The sequence below is a fragment of the Synchiropus splendidus genome, chromosome 18 (assembly GCF_027744825.2).
Source record: "Synchiropus splendidus isolate RoL2022-P1 chromosome 18, RoL_Sspl_1.0, whole genome shotgun sequence".
Lineage (NCBI taxonomy): Eukaryota > Metazoa > Chordata > Actinopteri > Syngnathiformes > Callionymidae > Synchiropus > Synchiropus splendidus.
Window position 1 is genome coordinate 14,183,878 of NC_071351.1, and position 27,541 is coordinate 14,211,418.

The 27,541-nt window shown below is 43.2% G+C and overlaps 1 protein-coding gene and 1 long non-coding RNA gene across 3 annotated transcripts in view; both read right to left on the reverse strand.

Annotated features, from left to right (window-relative positions):
- Positions 1-381: 381 nt before the first annotated feature.
- Positions 382-8,952, reverse strand: LOC128749906 (uncharacterized). The gene is made up of 6 exons (XR_008412993.1): positions 8,876-8,952; positions 3,131-3,213; positions 2,658-3,007; positions 2,490-2,591; positions 1,630-1,724; positions 382-441 (listed from the first exon to the last, which is right to left on the reverse strand). It is a non-coding gene; the product is annotated as an uncharacterized LOC128749906 (long non-coding RNA).
- A 4,921-nt stretch (positions 8,953-13,873) lies between these two features.
- LOC128749466 (metabotropic glutamate receptor 7) overlaps positions 13,874-27,541 on the reverse strand; it is a 95,268-nt gene continuing 81,600 nt past the window's right edge. The window contains exons 9-10 of one of the 2 annotated variants that reach the window (XM_053849103.1): positions 20,395-20,647; positions 13,874-14,836 (exon numbers count right to left, since the gene is read on the reverse strand). In XM_053849103.1, the coding sequence (XP_053705078.1) occupies positions 14,787-14,836; positions 20,395-20,647 (303 nt within the window). In that variant the 3' untranslated portion in view covers positions 13,874-14,786. Of the gene's footprint in view, positions 14,837-20,394; positions 20,648-20,668; positions 27,297-27,541 lie in introns of those variants that run through there. The other variant, XM_053849104.1, reaches the window with a different exon arrangement.

The window sequence follows — 27,541 nt, forward strand, 5'->3', positions numbered from 1 at the left end:
TACACCCCACTTGTTTATTGTGAGGAGAGTGGGGTGGGGTCCCTGCATAGAAAAAAAGGGGTACAACTAGTGAATGATTTGGGTATTTTCGATCAAATGTTGGACCCAAAATATTGTTTATTTTGCATCAGTTTGACAATAAATCACGATGGTGGCTATATTCAAGTTTTTACATCAGCTTATTTAAACTAAAGGTCTTTTAATGGCTTGAAAATATTTATATAAGAATTTCAAATACACTCAGAGTAGTGGAAACCCTGGCCATTGTGTAGCGAAAAACATCCCGGAACAAAAGCAAACAGATGCTTTTGTTTGCTTCTAGTTCAGGGATTCGTCCATGTTTGTTTTTTTTTTTTGTTGTTGTCATCCTACCTGCTACGTGTCTTGTGCATCAGTGTGATCAATGGACCAGGAACTCCTGCACTTAAGGTTCCCTGTTTTCTGGAGAGAAAACTGTTCAATTAAATAAAATGATATATATATATATATATATATATATATATATATATATATATATATATATATATATAATTCAGTCGTTTGCATTTACACCTCAGAAAAACTTTGTGTTTTTATAATTCTGCCGTTTGCATTAACACCTCATAAAAACTTTGTTTATATATATATAAATATAAATAAGTAAATGTATATACAGTCGTTTGCATTTACACCTCATAAAAACTTTTAGAAATATATATATATATATATATATATATATATATATAAAATTCAGCCATTTGCATTAACACCTCATAAAAACTTTGTTTATGTAAATATAAAAATAAATAAATATATATATATATAAAACTCAGTCGTTTGCATTTACACCTCATAAAAACTTGCAACCTAAAACGTTGATTTATGGCTTTTTCCTGGTGGTCACCTAGTACTCAAGTATCAAGTTTAAAGTGTGGCAACAACTGCTGAAAAGTAAACATCCTCTTCAGCAATTCTCAAGAAAGTGTGGACTAATTCAATTTTTGCTTCTTATCACATAAATTGGATTCACTCCAGAGCGGCAAATCCGCGTCTTCTGTCATGCACACGGCTCGCAGAGACAGATGCTGTGAATACTCAGAAAGCCAAGAAGTAGTTGGGAGGAGATCCATGATGAACGGGCCGGGGCTCGGTGGTAGATGTTGCCTTTAGTGGTGTGTTAATGGTGCATTTTATAGGCTTGTTGTCGCCTGCCACGTGAAGCGTCGGCGGCATTCGATGTTTGATAATGGCTAGGTTAAGGCCCCCCCGCAATCCACACCCCTCCTCTCCTTATGATGCCACGTCGAGCCTTTCAGTGCTCGACTAGCAGAGATCACAGCAGAATCAATATGTACTTTTCCTCTCATGGAAGACGCGTTTACAGCAGGAGGACTGTCATGAACATGGAGGATGCTATCATCCGCTTAGCTGGGAAGCCTGTCATCTCGCCAATAAGCACTGTGATACGTGAAGCTTGATCGCTAATGTAGGTTGTGCTCGGCAGCGAGCTTTTGTCTGGACTCTGCTGTCCAGATGGGTCAGCTAATATGCAGTGAAGGCCCCTTCTGTTCTGTATGTGGAGCCACTCAGGGGACCCAGTCCCAGGATAGCAGCAAGGTGGACAGAGCAAGCTGACACACATTCGGTTACCTTCGCTGCTACGTCTCCTCATGAACTCCGATGAAGTGATACCCACAAGAAACTGCGGTTTTGTCGACCCGGTCTTCTCTTCCTGCGGTGCTGTTCTGGAAATGACAGGACCAGAGTGAGGTTTTTCTTGTCATGTCAAGTGGAAATCTAGTCGACTCATCCTCGGCAGTTATTATAGTCCATTAACTCCATTGTGAAGATACATAATTGATGCAGCCTTTGGGTGGAATTTAATCAAACGCGGGGAGCTGTATACTTCGCTGCCGAGCGAAGGATGGGAGAAACCACCACGTCGCCCTCTGCAGAGGAAGAAAACTTGCAGCTTCGGGAGATTCATAATCACTCGACCTCACACAGACACATGAATAAACTAAAAGCATATTCCCAAACCTATCAGTCCCTGAAGCAGAAGCTTTGATCAGAGTCAAAACTTTGGCATAATAATGTGCCCATTTTGGATTTTAGAACTGAAAGATGCACCTAGATGAGTTTACATGATGACATTTATTTAAGAGTCGCTCACCGTTTATGGACAGTATTAATGGGTGAGTCAGGCAGAATATATCTCACTCCATTACCTTCATCTGCAATATGCTATAACACTATGAAAGACCACATTGAATGTATTATTTAAAGGATTAAATATTTAATTTGTCTAGATCTTTACAGCCATATTGTATTCAGTTTACTGAAGGAACAGTTGTATATTGTCCAACAGAGGTTGGAAAGTGTTTTTGCAAAACTATAAGCGTTTAAATTAAAAGTTTCCACTGCGACTTTCATTTTCACTTGACATCTCCCTCACTTTTTTTGCTAGTTAGAAATGTCCCAGTGTAAGCAGAGAACACAGAGGGGGTCACCTTTAGTGAGAGTGGGAATGGATTTTCCAGCTGCACCCCTCTGGTTAGGCCTGAACAAAGCTGATGTTCATGCTGCTTTTGCTTCCTGACAGCTGGTACCAGCTGAAAGACGTCTATGAGTTAACATTTTGGTGCTGAGATTTTTTTTTTTTTAGCAGCTACTCATACCTGGAACTTCGAGGTCTCGTCAGGTTGAAACCTCTTGCTTCGACCAGCAGGGGCCCGGATCCTGCTGTGACACTGGCACATGCTTCAGAAACAGGAACCAATGCACAAACCAATTTAAGCTACTAAGCTTGATCTTATCCACGTGAGACATGGTTCCATCTGACAGCACAGAACCACGCACAAAGTCATACAATTCATACCATGTTTTCCCTCTAAAAAGTTCAACAATAAGAGCAAGTTGGAGATGATTTATATACTCACATGCTGGGAAAGTGTTGATGCTACTGTAAACGATGAATTTTTCATCGCCCGTCAGACAGCTATCTTACCTCAGCACTTCTGTCTGCATCCTGAGGCCACAAAAGCAAAGACATGTTGGGAGAGACTCAGCCCAAACCTTTTAAGTGTACTGGTTATTAGCATGCCGCCAATAGCTGTCATGAAGGCCGACATGTAACAGGAATTAAATTTACCTCAACGCTGTAGCTCAGCGTCTTTTCCAGGACAGAACGCTCATTTCAAACACGCTGGACCCAGGCTGCTGTTGCAGAGCTCACTGACAGAGAAAAGTAGTCTGTCATACTGGGATATATATTATACTGTTTGTGATACAACCATTTAAAATGGGAAGTCTATGTCTTGTTTTTAAAATCAAGTGTACCGTTTTTCCACTCTGTTTTTTTTTTTTTTTTCAAATATAACTATTCTAAACTCTGTTATGAAGTAACTTTCTTTTTAACAAATGAGTCGCATGTTTAAGGTATTTCAACGTGACTTCTATTTCCCTTATCTTGATGTGAGGGTGTTTTTATTGTGTTTAATTCTAAGATATTTCATTCATTATTGCATCCATTTTCATTCAGTTTATTTTGCATTTTAGAATGCAATTATGGGCCATTTCCCCAAAATAGTGCCTTTTTCCCTAACTTTATTCCCACAATTTTAATATACTTTAATTTGCTTTTTTAATAGTATCAGTTTGACAGCACTTCAAATGTCGCAGTTTCTCTTAAAAGTTTGTACGCAATTCATCTTGAGATATTAAACAGATATAAGGTTATTTGTGTCTATTTTTTTAGACGCTAGTCAGTCTGAACAATTAAAAGAAAAATATGCTTAAGCAATACCATCTTGATTATTCAATGCTTTTATGTTTTGTCTTTCTAAAAATAACTTAAATTGAAACATTTTTTTGTATTTGTAGTAGTACAAATACCAGTATTTTAGTGTCCTTTTTCCTCAAGCTAAATATTAGCTTAGGAAAGAGGCAGAAAGACAAGGGCAAAAGAAAGAAACAAATACTCAGGTGGCACAAATATCCACAGAGGAGCACAGGAATGAAAGTGAGACAAGGAGCACAAGAAGACTGTGGCGCAAGAAGGCCAAAAAAATAGGACGCCAAAAAGCATGAAAGTGACAAGGATTCAGAGAGACAAGGATGGTGAGACGAACGTGAGTGACACGAGGAAGCAAGTAGCATGATGACGGCGAGATGCACACGTGCGGCACGAGGGCGTCGGGATGCAGGCGAGCGGCATGAAGATGGCAAGACTTACGCGAGCTCCCCAAAGATGCATGTGACTGGCACAAGGTAGCTGAAACGCATGCGAATGGCACGAAGACGGCTAGACGCACACGAGCGGCACGAGGACAGCAACACGTACGCCAGCGGCACGAGGGCGGCAGGATGCAGGTGAGCCGCACAAGGTAGCTGAAAGGCACAGCGAGACGCACACGAGCGGCACAAGGACGGCAAGACGCATGCGAGTGGCACGAGGACGGCAACACGTACGCCAGCGGCACAAGGGCGGCGGGATGCAGGTGAGTCGCACAAGGTAGCTGAAAAGCACGGCGAGATGCACACGAGTGGCACGAGGGCAGCAGGATTCAGATGAGTGGCACAAGAAGGCACAGAGGCACGTAAGCAGCACAAGAAAGCAGAGTTGCATGCGAACGATACAAAAAAGTTGAGACACGTGAGCAACACAGCATGCCATTACGCACTGAAAGAAAAAGAACCAAAAGAGACACAAATGAAAAAAGAAAAAAAAAAGAATGCACACAGAGGCACACAAAACAAATTCAGTTGAAGTGTAGTGAATAATAAAAACATGAGTAAAATCTGACACTGCTAAGATGCCGTATTTGAAGGACACAATTTAGGATTTGTAACCTCACTCCTCACCTATATGCAAGACCTGAATCCACATCCTGCTGATGTGTTTGAATAATTTCGGCATGAAACTTTGTGATCCGGTGACAAACGGTGTGGTAAAAGCACAAGTGAAGCCTGTGAGCAAACAAGCGCAGAACCTGATTTATTTTCTCTGTGTTTGGCTCTGAGATGTCATTTCATCTTCTGGTGTGGATCCTCGCTTGCCACCCATTCATTTTCATTTCGGCTTTGTTTCACTCCGGGCTCTTGGAAAGATCTATATGTTTGTGGCTTCAATCTCAGATTCCACACGTCGACCCCTGCTCCCACCGGCGCTGATCACCCTCACCTCAAATGGGCGCCTGCCATGAAGCAGCTATTTACTCCCTGAAACGCGCTTGAACTCTGCTATGTAAAATTGAGTCACATCTCTGCCGCTGCCAAAATCATAACAGCAGTGTGACACATGACAAGAATCCCTTTCTTCCTATTAATGCCTGGCTCTGACAGGGGAAATGGGCGAGCCTGTGATGAGTGCACCTACTCGGCTGCGCTTTCCGGAAACCATTCATTTCACTTAGATAGAATAATTGCAGAGCAGTCAATTAAATTCACAGTCAGATATGTAATTTTCAAATATCCATTAACAGGGGGAAAATGGAATTAGAAGTTGGGATGGGAAAGTGATGGGCGAAGGAAGTCAAAGCTCATTACAGAGTATCCAGCACATCTGGAATCCCCTGCTGGAGATAAGTGAGGATAAAGGAGGTGACTGAGCTGATTGTGGACTGTCAGAGTCCATATCTCCAGCCACTGTCAAATGAGCAGATTTCTGATGCCTTCTCTACTACGCCCCCCCTCCTGCCCTCACTCGCCTCAGCCCTGGAGTGAAGGCGGTGAGAGGAAGCGAGTGAGGAGTCAACACCAGGAGACGCTAATGTGATGAGAGTGATGCCTGGTCTCTCCTGCAGATTAAAAATGCAATAATCTGGTGGCAGGCACGCGCCCACACAAACAGGGCAAAGAGCTGGTGACGCCGCCTTACTCACCCAAAACCAGAGGCGGGCGGACGACGTCAGGGGGGAATAAATGTTTTCTGGAAGTAGAACAGGGCAGAGTTTTAAGACATTTACAGAGGAAGGATGTGGATGAGGGACTCAAGGTTAGAACGGTTCACACTAGGGCTGGTCAATCAATCGATTTTTTAATCGGGACTATGATTATGTCTTCCTCCGATTATGAAAAACGTGACAATCACCACGACAAACACCCGCCTCCTCTCTCATTGTGTCCCGATGCACCCAAATGCTGCACCAGGCCTCATCCGGAAGGCACAGTGTGCCTGCTACACAGAGTAGCGCGAGGCTCTGCCTGTCAGCGAGAGCGCTTGAGCCTCTGTTTATACGGTGTGTTGGACGCAAATATTAGCCACTGTTCGCTCCCGACTCGGTACAACGCCGGCATGGTATGCAGCATCAGAACTTCCGAGGAACAGATGCTCAGCCAGCATTCTGAGTTGCACAACAGCAGTGATAGCTGCTTGCTGGAGATGTTTCGTGATTATTTGCAAGTGGATGAATGCATAAGAACAATCGCTCGCGCTCAACCTGAGACAGGGGTGATGAAAACAAGCACTCCTTGTCATTCATCACGCGGCAGAGACGCAGGAAGAGCGCTCTGATTCAAGTTTTATAATTTAACAAGTGACTTCTCTCATGATCTCATGAAAAATGACAAAAAAAAAAAAATACTTGGAATGTGAACTCACTTCTTCGTAACCACAGAAAAATCAATGCATCCCAGTCAAGTGCCAGCTCAACTCGAAATATTTTCTCGTCTCCACTGTTCTCTAAACCCAGAGAAACATTGAACCTACATGATGATGGTTAAATAACTGTCAAATTATTGTTTACACTTTACGCGTTGTTTTATTGTAGATCATTGATCAATAAAGTTTGAAACTTCACTGACTGCAACACATCAAATCGTTGAATAATTCAACACCAACGGAACAAGTCTAGAAACCCCTCGAAAGCGGATCAAGAAGAAGCAAGGTGATTCCCGGTGGAATGGGTCAGGCAGCACTGTGATTCTTCAGAAGTCATTTGAGAGGTGTCAGAAACACAAGTCGTATTCAGACCACAAGACCTCTGGAGGATTGGTGGGATTAATCATCAAGCCCCCCCATATTTCATCCACTGGCGTGAAGCCGACGTTTCTTCCATCAATCTTGCTCACCGAGCTCCTTCCTGATCTTTCGGGACGAGTTTTTGTTTGGCAAACTCTGGCTCGTTAATCCTGACATTTGTCAGCGTTAACCGTGGTGGAAAAACCCAATTTAATGAAGAGGAAAGAAGCCATAATAAATATGAAGCCATCGGTGATGAATGAGTCCCACAACTCCAGGGAATATGTTCAGGAACATCGTCAAAACTAGCGCGCTGTCAGTTGATCTGCGATAAGATTCTTCAGATACAGGAACCTCCCGAAAACTCTGAAGAAAAATAAGCGCCGTGTCTTTATCCAGCCAACGCTACACATTGGTCAGTGACGGGGAGGCGATAAGAGTTCACTCCGGCTGGACTTGGATAATTGGACCTTCATGGAGCGATAGGAATGCCCTCGGCCCAGAAGCCATGAAACAGAGCTAATCTAGACTCGGCATCGGTAAATTGTCTGTGAAAGAGCGCATCAAGAGGTCTGACAAGATAAGGAAGGCTTTCCTCAAAGGCACAGCTGGACCGGGGAGACAAGAAAACGGAGAAGTCGGGCCGGTGCCGGGCGCTTCGTGTGCGAGGAGGAGATTTTAAAATGGGTCAGGTGAACTTATGAGACGGCTTGGGGAGACGGGGAAACCCAAACATCCCATCACTTTTCCAGAACGAAGCCCAAAGTAACCGCCCTGTAAGGGACCGTCAAGCACTTAGAAATGTTTATTTTAAAACTGGCGTTAATAACTACTGTATTCCTTTTAAAAATAAAGCAATCAAAAGAAATATGTTCAGATTTTTAAAACCTCAGGATGAGAGCAGGGAAGCTCCATTTCACAATGAGGCTGAGCTACTGAAGGACACCTGGACTAGAGCAGGGAGAGGCAGCACGGGGGCCTGTTGTAAGGGGCTGTCAAGCCAACAGACTGAAGAAAATAAATCTTGAATTTAACTGAGGAAAAAGGCGATGAAATTATGCGCATAAAATACGTTATTGATTATATACATGTACTTTATATACGTTTTATTGAAAGGTGGTCAATATGAATTTATGAATATGAGAAGTGATGAATATCTTGGGAAGTAACGATTAAAAACATGCAATATTTTATCTTCTTCCTTTCCTCACACTGGGATGCACTTTGGTCAACTCACGACTCAAGCAATGCGACGGAAAATCATGAATAATCTGAACCCCTTGAATGCAGTTTATTTTCCTAATTAAAAAAAAAAAAAACAAAAAAAAAGTTTTTTTATAAATGTAAATTCACTAGTTTTGTCAGGGACTTTGGTTGATAAAATCGTGCAATAAACTGTTCATATACATTTAGAGGCATTTGATATTTCTCATTTATTCTGGGGGAATAAAAAATAAACAAATACTATTAAATACGTATTATTCTAGAAATACTTTCTGCCATGAATGGTTAAATATACAACATAAGCTAGACTTAAAAATAAATATAGAAAACCAGACAACCTAATGCATATAAATTTAAAATTAAAATAAATCGCAACAGTCAATGATCAGCAGACGACTGCAGAACCAACACAAGCGTCAAACTGATTTTAAGACGTAGTTTCGATCCCCCTCACAACATGAGAGGCAATTAAAATCAGCTGAAGCAGATCAAACTATCAAACATATTTAGTATAAAATACTCTTCCACAAATGATAGATCAAGACGTCTGAGACACAGATGTATGCCTCACTTACACATCACTAGGTCCGACCCCGCTACAAAAACCTGCCACTCACTCACATTCAGTCGTTTTTTTGGACAAAATATAAACAAACAATTCAAACCAAAATCATTTCTGTTGATCATGTTCTGAAGTTTAAGCTTCCTCACCTTGTTGGAGTCCTGTTGCACAGTGTTCCTGCTCTGGCAGCCATCTTTCATTCACTCCATTTTCCTCTTCAAACTCACCTGTGCTGCATTTACAAACTCCTCCCTCTTGTGTAATTTCCTGTCCAGACAGGAAGTCTGATGAAATTTCAATTTTTAAAACTACTACTTTACTTAACAATTCATCCTCATTTTTTGCATGCATTTTAAAACATTAACAATTCTTGCACAAAAAAAAAATCCTCACTTTTACATTACCTTACCTTATCCTACCATTGCTTGCTGAACCAAAGGGATCTAGTGCGGGACTTGACATTACCATTTTACAGTGAGGGCTTCAAGTATGTAGTATCAGATTGAATTTAGAAAACATTTTTCGTAAATTTTCTTGACTCTGTGTGGAAAATCTGACACTAAATGGGAGCGTTTCCTAAGTTGTTATGTATTAATTCCAAATTTCCACTTCCATCGCCACTTTTAGTAGAATAGGAATGGAAGATACACATTTTAGTAGCTCCGAAACAATAGTTGCTTCATAGTTCACAGGTGGACTAACTCATCGTGCAATGGCTGTGCTGCTGTGAATTCATTGTCGAATACCTTCCTTCTGTCGAGAAGTTATGTCCTGATGTCATGTAATGCATGACAGATAATATCCAGAAATTAGGAAAGTTTAACTCATCAGCTGCTGTTGACAATAATTGAGATCCAGCAGAGGGCAGTAGTGCAGGAAAGAAGCTGGCAAAACCTCTAAAAACGTTACATTTGGCTTCCAAGATAAACGTCAGGAGCGGGAAGAGCGAGCAAAATATTTACCTGAATCCGTCGTGACTGGGTTCCACACCTGACGACACATCCTCTAGCTTGCCTTTAATCCTCATGCCGAGCTTGAAGTCGAAATCACTTCATCTGATGGCAATGTTTGTGAATTTAGTTTTCACTGCACAGCTTAACTGATTTAAATCCATCAATTGCACTAGGGCAGCAGCCAAATTAAAGCTTCTCAGCTTGGGCAGCCATCTCACTTTCCCTATCATTTCCCTCAATTTTAAAAGCGCCTTTTACGAACTCGTCCAATCAATGCCAATTCCTGTCCAGACAGGAAGTTGCTCACCTTGACTTCATTTGCACATCCACCACTTTGGCTTGGTCGCGGGGGCAGCAGTCGGAGTAAAGATGAGGTGGCTCCTGTACCAACTGTCACCATGGATTCATGAGGCACTACAGCAAGCATACAAACATATATACAAACCCTGTATCTCCCAACAATCTAGTTCAGCGCACCTTTTGCTTGTGGCGGTTTTAAGGGAATTGAGGGCAACAAAGAAACAACACGACTTCAGTCTGTGCTTTAATGAGGTTGTTGATAGTGTTTACGCAGAGCCTTGTAAAAGGAGTTGCATCATCCGAAGGGCAACACTGGTTTTCAATTGTTATTGTCACAACGTCTAGACAGCCAGAAGTCTGAGGCGGGTATTTGTCAGAGGATCTAAAAATCCTGCTTTCTAATGTCGCACACATAGTCACCCCCGAGTGGAAATCCGGGGAGCGGCAAACGCTGAAATCCTCCAGGTGCAACGCTCCTTGCTCGCAGTCGTGATGAGTTTTCCATCTTTGATGTTCCTCTTTTTGATTGTCCCATGGAAGCGCTGCCTGGAAAACAGGTGAATACTGAGCAGGTGGGCCGTTATGCAGGCGCTCTGGGAACGAGAACAAAGGCGTTTTTCTCGTCGATAAAAACTGCCTGGTCATGATTTTTGCATGTCCAAATGTGTGCTTCGTGATATCAGGAATTTCTCGCCGCCTCACTGAGGTCCCCGCTCAGCCCCCAATGATTACTTTCGCCCAGGCGCAGACGCTGGTAATTTATTTGGTGGGGAGGAGGCGGGTCTTAATTGGGCATAAGTGGGATTTTTCTTGGCTTTGTGCAACAGAAAATGACAGACTGTCGGTGAGAAGCGAAGACCATCTGCTCCCGGAGGAGCTGAGAGAGAGAGATGACACAGAAATGGAAAGAGAATCAACCTTTTCATTTCATCACGACTTCCTCACTCACATGCGGCGCAGAGACGGCCTTAGCTCGCCTTGCTCTGCTCCAAGTCGCCGGCGCAGATGCATACCACGTCTCTAACACGCAAGAAAATCCATCTTGGCTGCCACTCTCGCTCGATAACAACTCGGAATCTGAGCTGTATTTTTAACTTTGGCAAGCCAGCTCCTTCCCCAGGTGGAGGACTCGAAGCCCAAGGGAGTGCCATCAACAGATGGGTCTTCTGGAGGTTTGTGTCGAGGCCAAAATAAGTATCCTACTGCAGGGCACCTCCCTTAGAGACAGGTGGATCGGGAGGTACACCACGGTGAGACCCCAGTCCCAGGACGTGCTGCAGGGACTACATCTCAAAGTCATCCTGCAAGCGACTCCCCTAGAAGAGGAAAGACAAGGGCCACCTCTGACAAAAGCCAAATAAGTTGCTGCTTATTCTAAGGCAGAAGAAAAGATGGCGTGTCTTGGATCGCCCAGGTATCAGACGAGGGCAGCTGGAGGCAAAGTCCCTGGCTGATGGCTGACACGCTCTCTGGCTGAGATTAAGGTGATGGATGGAAGGATGTAGCTCATCTGTCTTGTCCCACTGGGGATTCATTTGCTTTACATTTCGCAAATAGTTCTCAAAAAAAGGAAGAGAAAACATATCCAGCCAACCAGGAGACGGGAGGGTGACGTCGTTTACCAGTGAAGAGGGGAGTCCTAGGGCCATCATTGGGAGGAAATGTGAGATCATCAAGGCCACCAGGAAACAGTCGGGAATCCCAGCGAATGCATTGGAATGTTGCTGTCCAGCTTGACATGCGAAGGCTGCATCCAAAGGGTATCTGTCCTGTTGTGTTTCCTTTTAAATCACATTTAAAAATACATGACAAGTCAATTCCAGAATTCAGGGAGACTCAGTCGCGGCTCCTCACCATTGTTTCATCATGACAGCCGGCTGACTGACACCAATCAATGCCTGTCGGGGGCCAAAAAGGTTAATGAGCTCTAACATACTTGGTGAGGAGAAGTCGTCGGCGTGAGGATGTAGTGAGTGAGCGCCGCCACAGAGTTTGATAAAATCTGGAACAGGTTCGGGATGCAGACAACAGGGAAGATGAGCAAAAGCCACATTCACTGGTGGTGAGCACTGCAGCCTGGAACGTGTGAAGAAAGTGAGAGGTCAAGGAGAGGTTTAGGCTCCGCCCACAAAATCACTTCTGAGTCACAGAAGCTGCATCACACCCACTGTTAGACTTGGACAGACAACTCAGAGTCTTCCTAGTGCGACACAACAGTACTGTATAACTTTAGTGATCTGATGTCCGGATCGATTGCGATGAATTTATTTTTACTACATAAAAAAAACTGAAGCGATTATTTGGTTTGGATTTGTCTGCTTCAGCTGTGAGCCGTGGCGAGGCCTGAAAACCTGCCTCTTCTCATTGTTGCTTTGGATCTGAGATGCTTTGTGATGAACGCATTTTGTACCAAGCATCTTTCTCTTTAACTGCCAAGGAGATTATATCGCAGTCGCGAGAGCAGGAACTCTACATCAGAGGTGTCAGATCCAAACACAGAGGGGCCAAAAACACATTTGCAGCAAAAGATAATTCATCTTTATCATTGAATTTGACTCAAAATACATAAATCGGCCTTGGTCACAGACTTTGACTTATAATCGATCAAGACCCCGACAGTCTCGGATAGAAAACACACTGCTGTAAAGGTACCGCTCATGTGTTACACGGACATAAACGGCTTCCCTCTGTCACTTAAGTCACGTTAAAGGAGCAACTTGAACTTCAACTTGAGGATGGATTTTCCCTCGATGCATATGACACCCGAAAACAGGGGTCTCAAACTCAATTGAAAGCGGCTTGGTGAGGCTGGGCTCAAAGAGTGGGGGCTGGTTTGATTTCAGCATGAGCCTCTTGAGGATCTGTAGGACTGGCTCCTTTAAGAAGGACCACAAGTCATCCCACAAATGTCAGGCATCCCATCATGCATTGCAGGTCTGGAAGCCATCCATTTCAATCCACTTATACAGTGTCTTCTCAGCATGTCACATTGGAAAAAGAAGGTGTGGGGGGCACTCCCCAAAACTGCGTGCTGAGGGCGTCAAATGGCCCCCGGACCGCAAGTCTGAGACCACTGCTCTGAAATCTGGGCTCCTCTGCGTTTGATTCTGTATAGGTGGCTGCATCTTTCTTTCCCATATTGTAGCGCAATAGTTTGAAATCACACCTCGACAGTGATTTGTACTTTAGGTAGGTGTCACTCCTCTAGTTTTGGGATTTAATATGAATTTCAAGTCAAATGAAATGACCTGACGGGCCACAATTGGCCGCCTGGCCTCCAGTTTGACACAAATGTCGAAGCAAGCCATGAACCCCAACTGTCAGGCTCCAAGTGTCTCTGACTCACAAGCAATCTTGGTTCAATAGGCAGAGAATCTTCAAATCATTTCACTGCGGAAGTCGCAGCCTCCTTCCGAATGACAGTTAAATGCATCACATTTCCAACATCTCACTGCGAGCAGAGAGGAATCAGACTTGACTCACTTCACCATAGTGAAGTTAATGTGGTCTTGAGGGAGGCTGGAAAAGAGGCATCAGCATCTCTCGGTCATACATCATTTCCTCTGCGTTACAGCCCTGAGGTGGCTGCTAACTCCAGACAGAAACAGAAGTCCCTCATGCGTGGCCCATTCTTGTTTTCATATTCTAATCAATATTGAAAATAGTAACACTGTGCTCGCAGGCAGGCGCGGGAATAAAGAGCGGTTAGCTCAGAACGGCTTGGTCATCAGCGGGACAAATTGATCTGACATGTTATATTATTCATGTGGAGGAGTGAAGCAACAGCAGGGGAGACCGAGTCTTCCCCTCGCGCACGACGTCCTAGTGACACAAGGTTTCAATCGGCTCCCAAATAATTATGATACGCCGCCAGGGTTTATCGTAAAAAGATAACAAAATGATTTTATTACATAAATCGAAAGACATCACAACATACTTGCATGATTGCTCCGATGTTAATGTTTTGCACACGAGAACGAGGCATCAATATACCCAGTACCAAACTCTATAAAACAAACATGCTTGCAGATACACGAGGGTCAGTTCAACAACAGATTAAAGCCATATTCCGTCACCTAACCAGATCCTGGCGGGGAAAACAAACCGCAGGGGGATGCTGAAGCTCATTATCATTTCAGAATTTATTTCTATTTTTTTCCTGTTGTTGTTTACATCAAATAGAACAGACATACATTGGCACATGCAAAGTGAACACTTTGTGGTGCTGTTTCATAACCATCCAAATCCAATTTCAACAAAGACTTAATATCTAGTTTATTTTTTTCTTTTTTTGCACTCCGAACATGAAAATACTCTGAAATATTTACAAAAAATATATACTAACAATGCCCATCACTTGAGTATCATCTGGGATGGCGACATGTCGATCTCATGAAAATAAAGTATCATTTGCAGTTCCAGAGAATCGAATGAGAGACAAAAAAGAGGCACGTACGTACATCACTTTGAACAAATACCAAACCAAAGTCATGGGGATCCAAGAGAATATGGCTTTAATGACACTTTAAAGGAAAATAAAAGAAGTCGCTGTCCACTTTTTTTTGTTTGTTGTTGTCCTCCATCGTTCTCATCTCCGTTAGCTTGAGCTCCGCCTGCAGTGTCAAGGCCGACGCGAGTGGAGGCCTGCAGCAGAGCGAGCCTCGGTCAGGACACGTGGGTCATGTCAGGATGAAGGTTGGGTGCAATCCTAAGGTCTGGAGCGCAGAAGAGCTGCTGCTGCAGCTGGGATTACTGTCTGTCTTTGCTCTCCCAGAGCTCCTCTTCCTTAACGCAGGTTTCACCCCCATCAGATCCTGAGGTTGTTGTAGCTCACGTACGTTTTCTTGGTCGCTTGGCCTGAAGAGGGAGACATGCCAGAATTACTAAAAGAATTGACACAGTTGGTGCTTCACTGTCTCGGACCTGATCTGTGGGACAGAAGATTAAGATCTTTGGGAAACTGCCTTCTAGTTTCATACTTCCTTCTACGATGTCTTGCTGCAGCTCATCCTGAATATCATTTGCTATCATTCTGATGTCTAGATGTTTCGTTGAGACAATCGGAAAGACAGTCATTCAGCAAGACGCTTGTCCCCGATCCTTCCCATTGTCTTCCCACAGTCAGTTGCAAAGAAATTGCCTTTGTTTTCGTCCTATTTCCCCAGCCTCGTTCAGGAGCTCTGGTCAACTGCGACAATCTCTGATTCAAAATTGCTCATGCAAAACAACTCCCCGATTCCACCCATGACTTATTTGCTTGAAATGTCTAGTTTTTTAGTGTGTGTTTGGGCATTTTCACCTGAATCAGATGCTCCATTCTTGAATCACCAGGTGACCAATCAAATGTGAGAAGCAAGGCGGCACTCGGCCAACCACACACCAGTCACCCCCTCTTACAGCAAGTGGATGCTTTCGCTCCTAAAAAGACGACTTGTTTTGGAAGAACAGCACGTGAACTAAAGTGGCAATTACCAGTCCCACTGTATCCACAAAATAGACTCTGGCTGGTGCTGAGTTTTTGATGCACAAAACGCTGACTTGTCTTCCTGTAATCTTCAGGAGGTCTCTACCACCTGCACGAGACGACTTGAAAGAAACGACAAAAGCATTGTTGAACTGAGGATGAAAGCCACTCAGCACCATGTTTTATTCAGCCAGCCGCCCCGCTGGGTCACGAGGGTAACAGGTTCACTCCGTGCTCCAAGAGTCTCACATCCTGGACCCATCTACAGCAGCTAGCTCCAACTGACTCAGCCTGAGATGCCCATGCGCCAGAGTGGAGAACTGTCCATCTGGCTATGCCTGTCTCCACAGGGAGGTTAGCATGAAGAAGAGGCTGAGTTTAGGACCCTAAAATCAAACTTCAGATGAAAAAAACAAACAAAAAACAATGAATTCAAAACACAAACCTCTTCCCCGCCCCACACCCTGATTTTATTTTAGGATGCTGCAAAAAAAAAGTGACTCTGCTGGTGAGGATTAGCAGCCAGCACAACAGTCATCCTCTCTCAGTACAGTGAAGAAGGTCGCTGAACATTTTCTTAATCACAGGCACAAATTCTGATTCTGCTTTAAACGTCGCTATGGCAACCAACTCTCACGGGCTGCGCAATTAAAGTTGCACCATTCTTTACCGCATTTTGTGGTCTTAAGCAGCGAGGATGAATAAAACATGACTCGATGTACATTATTGTTAAACGGCAACGCTGTGTTTAAAACCTCTTTCAAGGCAAGAACCGGGGTATGTATTTGTGGCGTGTCTCATGAAAAGGCATTATTTATTCTGACGTCTGGTAATGTAACCATTGCATCTCTATGAGTCACAGCAGCAGCTTCATCATTATAGAGATTCATGAGAACGGGGAGTCACAGATTCCGGTCCATTTCTCCTGTTCCATCTGAAGAGCTTGCGAGTCGACTCAAGCATTCATGAAAAAATCATGTTTGTTTAGGAAGCCAGCTCATGTTGCGGGTCCCGCAAATATGAGCTACAAGCACAGCTGCTTTTCCATGAGAGGCTGGTGTCAAAACACGAACTGACTTTTGGATGGATTTTTAGCTCCGGTTGGATCGAGAAATAGAAAATCTTGGGAGGCCTTCACGACTGCCTCACAAGAACTGCTGTTTGACTGAGTCCTTTGGCTTCTCACAAAACATTTCCTCACAATGATTTCATCCAAATCGACTCACAAGTGCATTATGAACATCAGTGGGGAGACGACGACCAAAATAAATTCATAATGAAAGCAAAAACTAAATAAAAAAACTGCATCGGTCTCACCTCATCTGGCTGTGGGACACATCTAGTCGCCAATCTTTGGCCTATATCAAGAAATTAACTGATCTTTATTCACTCAAATTTATACCAAAAGAAAAATGTATGTTGCATATTGACATATACAACAGTGTAATTACAGTTTGATTCTGTTTTTCCTCAAAAACAGAATGAAAAGCAGCATTATTTGGTGAGTACATTAAGAATATAGAAAGGTTTTTCTCCATCTGGTGAGTCTCACGATGACTGCTAAATTGCTCTGTCAATGTTTCCTCAGTCGAATAAAAACAATTTCAGCATCCAGTTATTTACAGATAGACGGCCATGATTGAGGGGAAATCGCCACACCACACCCTAATAAATGGGGTGTGCCACCTAGTGGAGCCAAGCAAACACTGCAGGGAAACGCCAGATGAACGAGGATTAATATTAATTTCCTCACTGTCTTGAGTAACTGACGCCCCCTTGTGGAGCGATGAGAGCTGCCCTCCAAACTTCACTGATGGAGTTGAGCTGCTGAGGACCATAAGGTCGGATAAGAAAGCCGCACGAGGGCCGCGGGCCGCAGTTCACATCTGACCGAGACACTCAGATTAGCATGTCTATTGGATTGGGATTAACTCTTTCATTTTGAGCTTCTTCCCAGTGCGTTTGCTTGTGCGGGGGCGGGACATCAGAGACTGACTTGCAAAAAACAAATTAGCGCCTGTGATGCGTGTTTAATTATTTAGAACCCATACGTTTTGAATTCAAACTTAAAACATTTTCGAAGACTGGTTCCCGTCCTCGGGCTACAAACACTTGAAAGGCAGCTCTAAAAATAATGACGGGAGCAACACTAACGCTCTTTTTTAGGGATATTATCCCACGGACCCAAAGGTTTGGGGAGGTTCTGCATCAGGAAGGTAATAAAGCAGATGGTGAAATGGAACCTGCAGCCAAAAGAGAATGATTGATTGACATCATCTCCCCTCATTTCCGGGGTAATATCCTTGTAGCCTTGGCTGCGCTAGCACGCCTCCAAGACACAACGCCATTAACACCACTTCACTTCGCTTTCTTTGCGGACGGAACGAATCCAAAATTCTCCTGTGGTATCTGACGGCCATCTTTTTTGGAAGCCACTGCAAACAAATGTAGATCTAATGTAGTTAATGAGGTTTTATATATATATATATATATATATATATATATATATATACAGTGTGGTATGATGAAATATTTACACATAATAAGTGTAATCCTAGATTTGAAAATGATGACTTTTGTTTGATGCGTTTACATTGGATTTTACTCTTTTTCTTTGCTTCATGACGTACCATCCATAGTTTTTTCCACACTACCATCACTTACAATATTTCTCATTATTTTCCTCAATTATCAATGTTCCCTTATCCTTTTCTTGACCATTGTTTATGAAAATAAAAAACACTTTTCCTTTAAATGGAACGGGTTTGACGGCTGCAGTGAGTTTCATGGCTACAGTAAAGGGGTACTAGAAGATCAGAAGTGCGATTGAGGAGAAGGTGGTTTGCGGCTTCACACTACACGACCTTGTCTCAACTTAGTAGTCCAAATGGACTGCAGATGTAGTCCTCGGACGTGAACCATGAAAAGTAATGCATTTGTGATTCCCTTTCAACGTGAATAATTTGTAAGCGAGACGCTGTGTAGACTAAGGTCGACGTTAGTCATCTTCACTTGTCTGTTTTGGTTCATTTGGTTTTGAAAAGCACCTCGCCGTGCGGCACTTGAGTCACAAGGAGACTCCTCTCTCCGGTCGGTAAAAGGTGAGATCTTCCAGCTCCATAGACGGCCATGTAAATCTGCAAAAGTGCTCGTAATCCTAATCCCATAAATCAGTCCACGTCATCTCATACATGGCTGATGGGCCCTGAAAGCGAGGTGTTTGGCGCTCTGATGGTTACAGGAATTGACGGACAGTCTTCAGGGACGGGGGAGCCACAGTTCAGATTTCAGGGCAGTCATGCACATAAATTCGCCATTAATAAATGTCACATCCACTGCTGCTAAAAAAGAAGGGCACGGGGAGGAGCGAGTTTTCCAGGGTGGGGAGATGAGGCGAGAAGACATTCACGCCGGAGACAAAAGGTGAAAGAAGGATGGAGCAGAGTAGGCGGGCCTCCAAAAGGCCGGGATGCCAGGGACTTGAGGTGTGCGACAGATGTTGAGGGCTCACTCGCGATGCTGAACGTGCGACCGGCGAGATGCGTTCTGTGTCCCTCGATATACGTGCATCAGCTTTGACTCACAAGGCATCCGCACACACCAGCTCATTCTGCTCATGACAGATGAGTGCGACAACTGTTAGGTGTTTGGAGACATTCCCGAGAAAATCTGTCATCTCTGAGGCATAATTCAAAGCGGGGTTGAGGGGCCCGTGCACCTGTGGGTGCCGTGATCGCACCGTGTGATTAGAAGTGTTGTGGGAGTGGAGGCATTTGGAGGCTGTGATTTACATGAGCCGTCAATCATTTTCATCTTCATCTTCGCCAGAGGAGAGAGAAAAAGAAGTGCGTAAACTCTCTCATCCAAAACAAATACCTGAGTGAGCAAGGCCTCAACACTCCCATCGTAATTCGTGCTATTATCTTTGCTAACAGGATCATTCTTACAGTTTGGTATGAAGGGTGGTGTGAGCGAGACACGGTTGCACACGCAGATTATCTCCTCCCAGCGTCACTGATAAAAGCCAGCAGCTCCCTCAAATCTCTCGGCAGAGCGACTCCCCGTTCTCCTCACAAACTCTTGTGAGCTAAAGGTCCGACCTCATTATCGGGGGAGGAGATAAGTGCTGTCCTGTTCAGGAAGATATTACACCCACTTATTTTTCTTATTCCACCACCAATTACAGAGAAGATTTGACTGTATAGGTGCGCGGAAATAGAGCAGCGTTGCGTTTTGGAGCTTTCGAGTGATGCTCAATTTAGGGCGGGGCCTTAAATGCACTTACTGGAGCAAAGACATGTACAGAATTCTCAAGTAAAACTCTCCCACAAATTTACATTGGCATACTTTTCCCTTATGACCTGTGTTTATTCAGTTAGCAAGTGAGTGACGTCCACACGTTTTTAGCTGGTGTGATAGGAGTGAGCAGCTGAGTAGTCTTTCCACTCAGTGTGGGAGGTGGTCTTCCAATGGCAGAAGTGCTGGGGACTAGAACAAAACCCTGGTTTCTGCTTCATTTGTTAGTGAGGACAAACCTTTGAGTAGTCATGGTGATGTCACGTCCTGTAGGTGGCGACATGAACACCAATGAAGCCAGATCTTTGCTACACACTGGCTCGACTCCATGTCTCTCATGGATGACACAGCTGGTTGGATAAACTTTTAAAAGCTCTCATTTAAACTTGTTTGTATATTGCTATTCTTGGTGTTGTCCGTTTCTCTATTTACTACATAACACTGTAATAACACTATAATAATACTACAATGATATATAATAACAGTGTCAGAACACTCTTCAAGCTTATCTTGATGGGAAAATATATATATAAAAAAATCAGGTCTTCATTATATCACAAGTAAATGTGGAATGACATGTATATTTTGCACGTGTATTGTAGGTTCTTGTTCTGTGTGTGTGAGGAGTTTTCGGCTGCCTCGGCTTGTTACTTACTCATGGGATCAGCAGCAGGGTTTTCGCACAGCTCAGTCTTGGCTTCCCCGTTGGGTCTCTCACTGGGCTTCTGGGACAAACGGGATGACATTGTGGCCGCCGTGACCACGGCCTTGAAGCTACGCTTCCTCTTCTGTACATTCAGTTCAGGGTGGAAGATAATGATGTACACCTTGGGCATGTAGAGCATGCCCAGTGCTACTGAGGCACTGAGGTTCATGGAGATGGTCAAGGTGGTGGTCTGGATGTAGAGCTGGAAACAGAGCAGAGTGACATTTGAACGGGTATAATACTGACTGCAGCAGGAGTATTTTAAGGGCACGCTATGACATGACACCGGAGTTTTTCAAAAGTGCACTTGTCACCGAGGGTGTGCTGTAGTTCTCTGCGCCTTCGCTGTAAAAAAATGTTATCGCAGCTTGTTATCTTATCGGCCCTGATAATCCGACAACAGAATGGGAAGGGAGTTTTGTTCCCTGGCTATTGGGTAAGGAGTAATGATGCAGACTCTAACATAATCCAGCAGCACTTATTAGACTCTGACTCCCAGCTACAAACTCTAGTCAAAACGGCTCAAGCGAAAAACGACAAAAGCAACTTCACAACCTTCATTTCCACCAGCGCCTCACTCCGACTGCGTACTAGATTGACAGGCGGCAGTGGTGAGCGACACAATTGCCGTTTTCCTTTCTTCCCCACAAACATGTATGACTCTTTTATGTTGCAACCCTTGAAATCCGACAAGATTGAAGGGAAATCCTGTCTCCAGTGTAATATAACAAGTGACTGAGCATGACTAAGAACACAGCATGTGCAGAGTGAGCCAGGACTTTATTTTGTGTCTGTCTGCAGCTCAGCCGAGTGCAGCCTGTAAGAGGCTCTTACCGAGTTAGCATCAATGTTAGATCATTCACAACACTCCCATTGAAGAGAGCCCCACAAAACAACATCCCTCCCATGTTCTACTTCAGTTACATAACACCTTTCAATTTCCTCCTATTTCTGCTTATGTAACCCGCACTGGGCTGTAATTTATGTTATTGTATCACACATTCACAGAAAGGGATCATTAAAGTAGCTCGAGGTCGGATTATTTGCCGTTGTTATGTGTTAATAGGCTCCGTCTCAGGTGATGTCAGGCGCTCGTACCCTTGGGCAGGATCATCTTCCTGTAAATACAAGCTTTTGATTGAGAAATGTGCGACAAACAAACAATAATCTCTTGTCCCCCGAGTCACAGTTGGCTTCCTTTATAGTTTAAATGCAAAACACATCCTTATTCCTGGCAGGGAAACTTGACTTCTAAGTCAAAATTGTCGACTTTCGCGAGCTAAATAGCTGCTGCAAGGGAGGTGACAGGAGCTCAGATGATCAGTGATAAGCAAAAGCAAATGAATTTCATGTCAATTCCACTTCAAAATAAGACTCTTGGTCGACACAGGTAATGTTATTGAACAATCAAAATGTGGCCTGGGGGCCTTATGTGGACATCTCCCTGCATTATCCAGCCCCACTGAGATCAGCAGGACACATTCATATAAATACTAATTGTAATATTATGCATTTACTTGCTTTTAAATCTCCTCCAATATGAATCCACATTCATCATAGAATTCACTTTATTTTTGCTGTAAACTTCCGAGTGACAAAGCTTTTTTTCCAGCACTTCGGAGGTTTGATATTTCCTCTGCTGTGACTTTGCTGTAAAATTCTTGGTAAAGGGCAGCAATAATGGCGAGCCACTCCAATTGATGGGACCTTTCTTTATCACTGCAACTATGATTGATCAGCCTCCCTGGAAGGACTGACATTTATCCAATCACCCGACGATCAAAGCCCCTTTTCCGCTGATATTGGATTTGGAAGCCCAAGAGGACGAAAGTGGATTATTTATGTTGTTTTCACGGGGCTCGGGTTATTATGCTCTGTCAATGTCTTCCACTTTAATTGTTGGCTAAGAAGGGCTGCTGGTTACACAAGGAGCGTGTGAAGTGACACAGACGACTCCCACGTTTCCATCAATATTGTTCTTATCCCCGTGACACACGCTGAGCAAAAAAAAATTGGACTTGTCATACAGAACAAAAGGCATTTTCACATTTACCAAGAAGCCGCACCAGAAAAGGAGGACACAGAGCTGAAAAGTGTCCACTACCAGCGAATTATCAGACTCTTCGGGGGAAAGTTGCGCTGCTCTTTTTGCGTGGAAAATGGCGGGCTCAGCTTCTCCGGTTCTGACCAGGCGGAATTTTCACCTCCGGTTCGCTCTCAATTAAAGCTCTTATTCTGAGGGTTTTTTTTTATGAACCTCCGCTGGGGACAGAGATTATTCCCTTTCATCTGTGGAACAATGTTCCACAGTAAACAGGGAGAATAACCCCCACAACATGACTGAATTAAATAAATAAATGCAGATTATTTCACATTATATATTCATTTTGATATACCCAGCATGCTATTTAAGGTTTTCTTTACAGCTGAAATTATTACTTATGCATCCTATTTCTTCAAGATAAATTGTGTATTAAAATCTTTGAAAGTTCAATGCATCTTGAAGAATGAGGGCGACAGGTGGAGCTGAGCTGTGAGGGCGGACCGCTTTGCTGAGGCCGCTGCCCCCTCGACCAATAGCTTCTCAATGCAAATTGAATTCATTGTTTGCTGCTGATTCATATTTTTTTCTTGCGTCTTGTGTTCTTTAACAATTGAAAATTGGCAGAGAAAAAGACATAATTATTGGAAGAAAATGCTTCATCGTTTTGAATGATGCACAGAGCTTTGATCGGAATTTAAGACAGTCTTCCTGCCGGGGATATAGAGAATATGCTGTGGTGTTTAATTCAAGTTTTTATTTTAAGTGCGGCTACATTAGCACTTAGCTATTTTACATGAGTAGAACAACAGTCAGACATGACACTTGACCAGCTCCTCAAGACGTTAGCGATGCATTTGTGCTGACGCTCTCAGGCTGCACTGGCGTCTGGAGTCCTTTAATAAAAGGTGGCCCGCTTTTGTCGTCTTGGTGAAGGCATAAATGGAATCGGAACATTCCGCTGGCCGACACACATTCAGGAGTCTCCTAATGAAATCTAAATTTAATGACTGCGCCAAGCTGGAGTGCTTAAAAGGAAACGGCTTGATAGGTGAAGGGTGCCGTCAACTTCTTTGAGAGGTTGTGATTAGATCAGTTAAGGATCATGGAGGAGAATGAATCATAAGAGGATTTGAGTTTTATGAGCAAGTTACATAAGCTCTCACCAAGCAGACGTCACTTCGTGCTTATGGGAAAGCAAGGTCCGCGGGCCACATGCGGCCCCCATGCCTGTCATCATGTGGCTACAGCGACACTAGTGTAATAAAATATAGATGTGATTCATTTTTATCGTATTTTCACCAGGACATATACTGAATAACACTAAAGAAACATCTTTCTTTCAATTATTATGGCAGCCAGCTGGCATCACGTACAGTCACAGCACCACAGTATCCCAGCATCTCACTCTCACACAGCCATCTACCACTACAGTAGCACCTATAACCCTCGCGTCGGGTATTTTGAATGGCATTCGACTTATGCCCAATCTGACTTACGACTAGTTGGTCGGAACCGATCCTGGTCGTAAGTCAGATGTTACTTGTGTATATATATATATATATATATATTACAACAATGCAATATTGTATAAATAAGCAATGTAATAATGACATTATAACATGTAATAATACCGTAACAACAGTGCAACACTGCCATGGAAATATTGCAACAATAGGGTAGTCCGAGTCAGGACCAACACTCTGAGGGGTCATGATCAAGTCACAACTGAATACAGAACACATTATACTTGTCTATTTGCCATTGTACATCCAACAGCACCCACTGAGCACCATTTAAACCAAAACTGCCACTACTGTTATATTGTCATAACAATGTAATGATACTGCAATAACGCCATAGTAATATCGTAACTAATAACTAAACTAAACTAATAATATCGTAATAGAATAGTGTTATTTTTGAGCCCACATAATTGGAGACTGAGTCAGGACAAACCAAATAAAATTGTGCCACCATTAAATAATAGCACTATAATAACACTGTAGTAATATTGCATCAATACCATAAGTTATGATAGAGTTTTGATACTTTTTAAAAGTCCACTTGACACTCTTTAAAGTTCATAGCATCACTCCTTCAAAAGATTAGCTTCCCCACCCCAGATGAACCACAGATGAAACCAGTGTTTCATTTCATGATCACTCACTCTCCCTTCCTGGAGTTGTCTGCAGTCAAGCATCAGACAAAGTGATCCGGCTCGTGATCGCAGCGCAGAAATATCCCGGTGATTCACTCAGTGCTGCCATAAGGCGAGAAGGCACTTCTTAAAGGTGAGGTGTATAAGATAAGATACCAGGGGCAGGCGCTTCAAGCTCGGTGTCAGATATAATTGTCCGGAGATTTTCCGCCTGGCGTTTCCATGTGGAGCGGTTGGAAACCTGGCTGGTATCCATGGAAACACAGCAGAGTTTGATGCGAGCAACTTAACACTGGAACGCTGGAATGAGCTTTTAATGAAGATTCGGAGAGCTGAGACGCGGCGACGTTGACCCTATCAGGGCTGATTTATTGACCATGCACGAGCTTATTGGGGAGCAGCGTGCATTAGGTGCTTACTCATACGCAACACACGCAAGCACACAAAAGCAGCAAGTGTAGGCGTGAAACAAAACATCCTCACACCATCCTGAAAGCCCTTTCGCATCATATGCCATGTGAGGAGCCTGACCCAAATCTGGAGGCTCTCTGAAGAAAAACATAAATGTTTTCCTGTCGCTGAACATCCATAAATGATTTGCTTTCCTCCAACATAAATACATGGATTGGTTTTCGCAACTGCTTGGCAACTCTCTATTTATAGCAACAGTAATGATTTATTAACATGCTCATCAGGAATCCAGAGCTTTGCTTGAGAATTTTCACATCCCATTGACGAACAAAACGACGACATGTGGGCACAACGGGCGACACGTCTTCCCTTTTGGAGGGGAAAAAAGCTGTAAAGGGTAATTCTTGAAATGATACCCACCAGGGATGTGCTTACAGCGAAGGCAATTTAGTCAGGGAGGGCTGCAAGATTCACAGTGATCGAGAGTTGAAATTTTCCCCAATAATCCGGGCACGAGCAAGAAAACACCTTCCTCCACCAACGCACTTGTTTTTTTCCAAACTGTACCTGGGTTTGTCTGGTGCGTTTTTTTTCCCCCTTTGGTTTTCAGGGGTGGCCTACTTTCTAGCTGAGCTCGTGTCATGAGTAACTCTGTCTGGCTTTGGTTAACAAAGCCACTCGATTGGAGACACTTCTTTTCTTGTGTGGATGGGCTTTTCATCATCGTGGCGCCACATTGAAGAGGCTTCCGGTTTGGGCTTAAAGAGAATGGAACACATATAATCTACTCGGGCTGTGTGCGAATATATAATTAGCTGTCTGGAATATAAAGGGCTCAATTTCATCAAAATATCCGTCGGACTTTAGCTCTAATACTAATGTCAAATCTGCGAAATAACTGGATCAATAAATGGTACTTTTTAACTCTGTTTTTCTATTTCTCAGCATGCTAAGCCACTTATGCCGACTTCCTGGTGTATTTTCATTGACATTAGATGACAATATTTCTGCAAAAGAACAGTGTTTATAAGGTTTAGACATCTTTCTATTTACATTAATTCAATAAAGAATAACAGTGCTGGATTACAGTACTAAAATCATTGAATGCTGACTCCTCAATACTGTAACAATATTTTAACAATACAAATACAGTAGTACTGTATTATATCGATGTAACAGCACTTTAATGATAATAGAATGTAGTAACACAGTAGTAATACTGTAACCACATAATAATAATGCAAGAATAAGAGTAACAAGACAGCAGTTTTGTAGTTGAGACCAAGCTTTTGAGGGGACCCATGTGGGACAAGACTAAATGGGGCGTCTGTCTAAGAGTTATTCTCCTAGCAGACCCATAACATAGAACCTCTGTGATTGGAGGAGGTGATGATGGATTTTGTCAGTCCTCGCTTGTCTCTCACAATGTTGTGAAAATAATAATACTAGAATAACAACGTCATAATCGTGTCGTAATATTGTGATAATAACGTCCTGTTATTCCTATGAAACATTTCTTCCTTTGCAGTTGGTTGTGTTAATTTCTCGATGATCGACAATGCAAATGGAAAAAAAAACCCACGGGAATAGAGGATATTTTTTTGGCACCTGAAAAAATACTACCCCTCTTTCCTGCTCCGGCCGCTTCGTCCGAGTGCTAATAACCCGCTGCATTAGATCCCAATCTCGCAGTGCTTTCACTTTGCGAGTTCATCCAACCTTTGCAGACACTCTCTTCCTCTCCCACTAGTCTCAACCTCTGATCCTCCAACACTCCAAAATAAGTGCTGAGTGTTTCACCAAAGCTGCGCACTCCCACAGCAACGCTCTTCCCAAACACATCAGAGTTCACTAAACTGTAATGCTAAATCTTTAATCTGAACTCACTTTATCTAAACAAATTCTGACAGATGGAAAAGACAGTGTTGCTTTAAGTATTTCAGCTTGTAACAACAGGCTTTTTTTTATCCTTCATAATTAGCTGCATAGCTGGCTTTAAATTGGTCAGAAGATAATAAGAATGCATTAAAGTGAGATGTGTCTTTGTTATTGAGGTTCTGTATTTTCATCATTATCCACTAGCTTTATGTAGGACAGCCTCAAATATTCAGTAGACCTCAGTGACCAGCTCCAAAAATCATGAATTGCATCAGCATAAAGTAGCAGGCAGGACACGCTGAATCTGACAGGCTGCTGACTGGTCTCATCCTATGGAGCTGGGATCCATCCGACACTGACCTGTAGGTGACAAAGCCACAGATACACGAATAAATGAAGGAGCACATGGTCAGCTCCTGAGTAATGAATCAATTTAAAGTCAAGCAGAGTGAAGAAAAATAATTAAAAATACATAATTAATCTGGATTTTAGATAAAAAAACAAAAACAATCATGCATTTATCAGCTGGTGGCGCATTTGGCACAGTGGGAAACACTACAATACACCAGCAGACAAAACAGAGCAGCGGTGCTGCAAACATGAAG